At 39.7% G+C, this 1575-nt stretch overlaps 1 protein-coding gene across 1 annotated transcript in view; it reads left to right on the plus strand.

Moving 5' to 3' along the window:
• crls1 (cardiolipin synthase 1) overlaps positions 1–1575 on the plus strand; it is a 22262-nt gene that overhangs the window by 7853 nt on the left and 12834 nt on the right. Inside the window, exons 3-4 of the mRNA XM_014024605.1 lie at positions 547–676; positions 752–837. Coding sequence (XP_013880059.1) covers positions 547–676; positions 752–837 — 216 coding nt within the window. The remainder of the gene's footprint in view (positions 1–546; positions 677–751; positions 838–1575) is intronic.

A 1575-nucleotide genomic window follows, 5' to 3' on the forward strand; every position in this document is an offset into this window, starting at 1 on the left:
CGGAGTGGACCGGTCTGGAAGCTGGAGTTCGGTGGAGCTTGACGCATCTGTAAGAAACATTAACAAAACAAGCTGTGTTTAGACACACATCAGAGAAGTCGTGAAATAATAAAAATCAGACTAAAACGTTGCAGTTCCACTTTATAAAGACACAACTGAATGATTTAAATGTGAAAAGGAGGGATTTTAAAGGATCATGTCTACTTTAATGGAAGAGTTTTCAGATTAAAACACAAACATGTTCAGGTTGGGTGTGATGTGGAGGTGGGCAACAAATGAAAGAATACAGAAACACAAAAATAAGACTTATTTATTTGTCTTTAAAAAGTTTGCACACAGATAATTAATGTTCAGTGAGACTGAAAGTAAAAGCTGTTGTCACAGCTCAGATTCTACCTTTAATGGTGCAAAATCTGAACGTTCAAAACAAAAACTACAAAAACTTCCACGTAAGTTTTCCACACGTTAACACACAAAGCCATTAAGTCTCATTTTGATGTGAATGTGAGGTTGGATCAGTGACATTTCCTGTTCTGTCTCCTGCAGCTGGACGGACTGATTGCGAGGACGTGGCCCAGTCAGAAGTCTGCTTTAGGCAGCGCTCTGGACCCTCTGGCTGATAAGATCCTCATCAGTATTTTATACGTCAGTCTCACCTACGCTGAACTCATCCCAGGTATGAAACTCTGTGTCGGTTCTGTTCGGTCAGTTTGGTGTTGCAGAAAGTCTCACCTGGTGTTGTGTGTTTCAGCTCCTCTCACAGCTTTAGTGATTCTCAGAGACGTCGGGCTGATAGCTGCTTTCTTCTGGGTCAGATACAAGACTGTCCCTCCACCGGTGAGAAGTCCGATGTTCTCTACAAAAACTGCCTCCTGATCAGGGAAATGTCCTCTAGAGGTTTAAGGGAGTTTATAAAGTTCTTGAATTTTAATAAATGTTGAGAACAAGAAGTGTACAGGACAATGAGCCTTAGCCACACCAAGCAGCTCTGTGGATTTTACAGATACTGAGCTGAACGTTGGGGTCGTGTGATTACTTTTATTTTTAAGGTCTGACCCCTTTTCAAAATAAGATGATCTTTTATATGTCTGTTCAAACTGTCACTCTGTGCTGACAGGAGAGTATGAGACAAAAATAAAGCCCCTGCAGGAATCCACAGCTCCTGGTCAGAACCAGCCAATCAGAGCCAGGGGGCGTGTCTTATCAGTGTCAGTCATGCAGCTTTAAGATGTTCAAATTTGCGTTTATATCTCAACTTTCTCATGTATTTTTAAACAAAAGATGAAACAAAATTAGAAGTAATTTTTAGAAAAATCCATAGATTTGAATAAGATCACAAGACTGAGCCCCGCCCTACCTGTACACTGGTGTCAGTGACGTCATGGAGGAGCAGAAACAGACCAAACAGACAACAGCTCACAGCCTCCATAGAAACTAATAGATAAACAGCAGCTGAACTGGATCTGTTTCACAGATTATCTGTCATGTTTTTACAATAAATTAATAATTATGTTAATTTCATTCAACAATCATGTAAAACAGCAAATTTATACCAGAAAAATAATTTATAAATTA

The sequence above is a fragment of the Austrofundulus limnaeus genome, unplaced genomic scaffold (genome assembly GCF_001266775.1).
Source record: "Austrofundulus limnaeus strain Quisiro unplaced genomic scaffold, Austrofundulus_limnaeus-1.0 Scaffold430, whole genome shotgun sequence".
Lineage (NCBI taxonomy): Eukaryota > Metazoa > Chordata > Actinopteri > Cyprinodontiformes > Rivulidae > Austrofundulus > Austrofundulus limnaeus.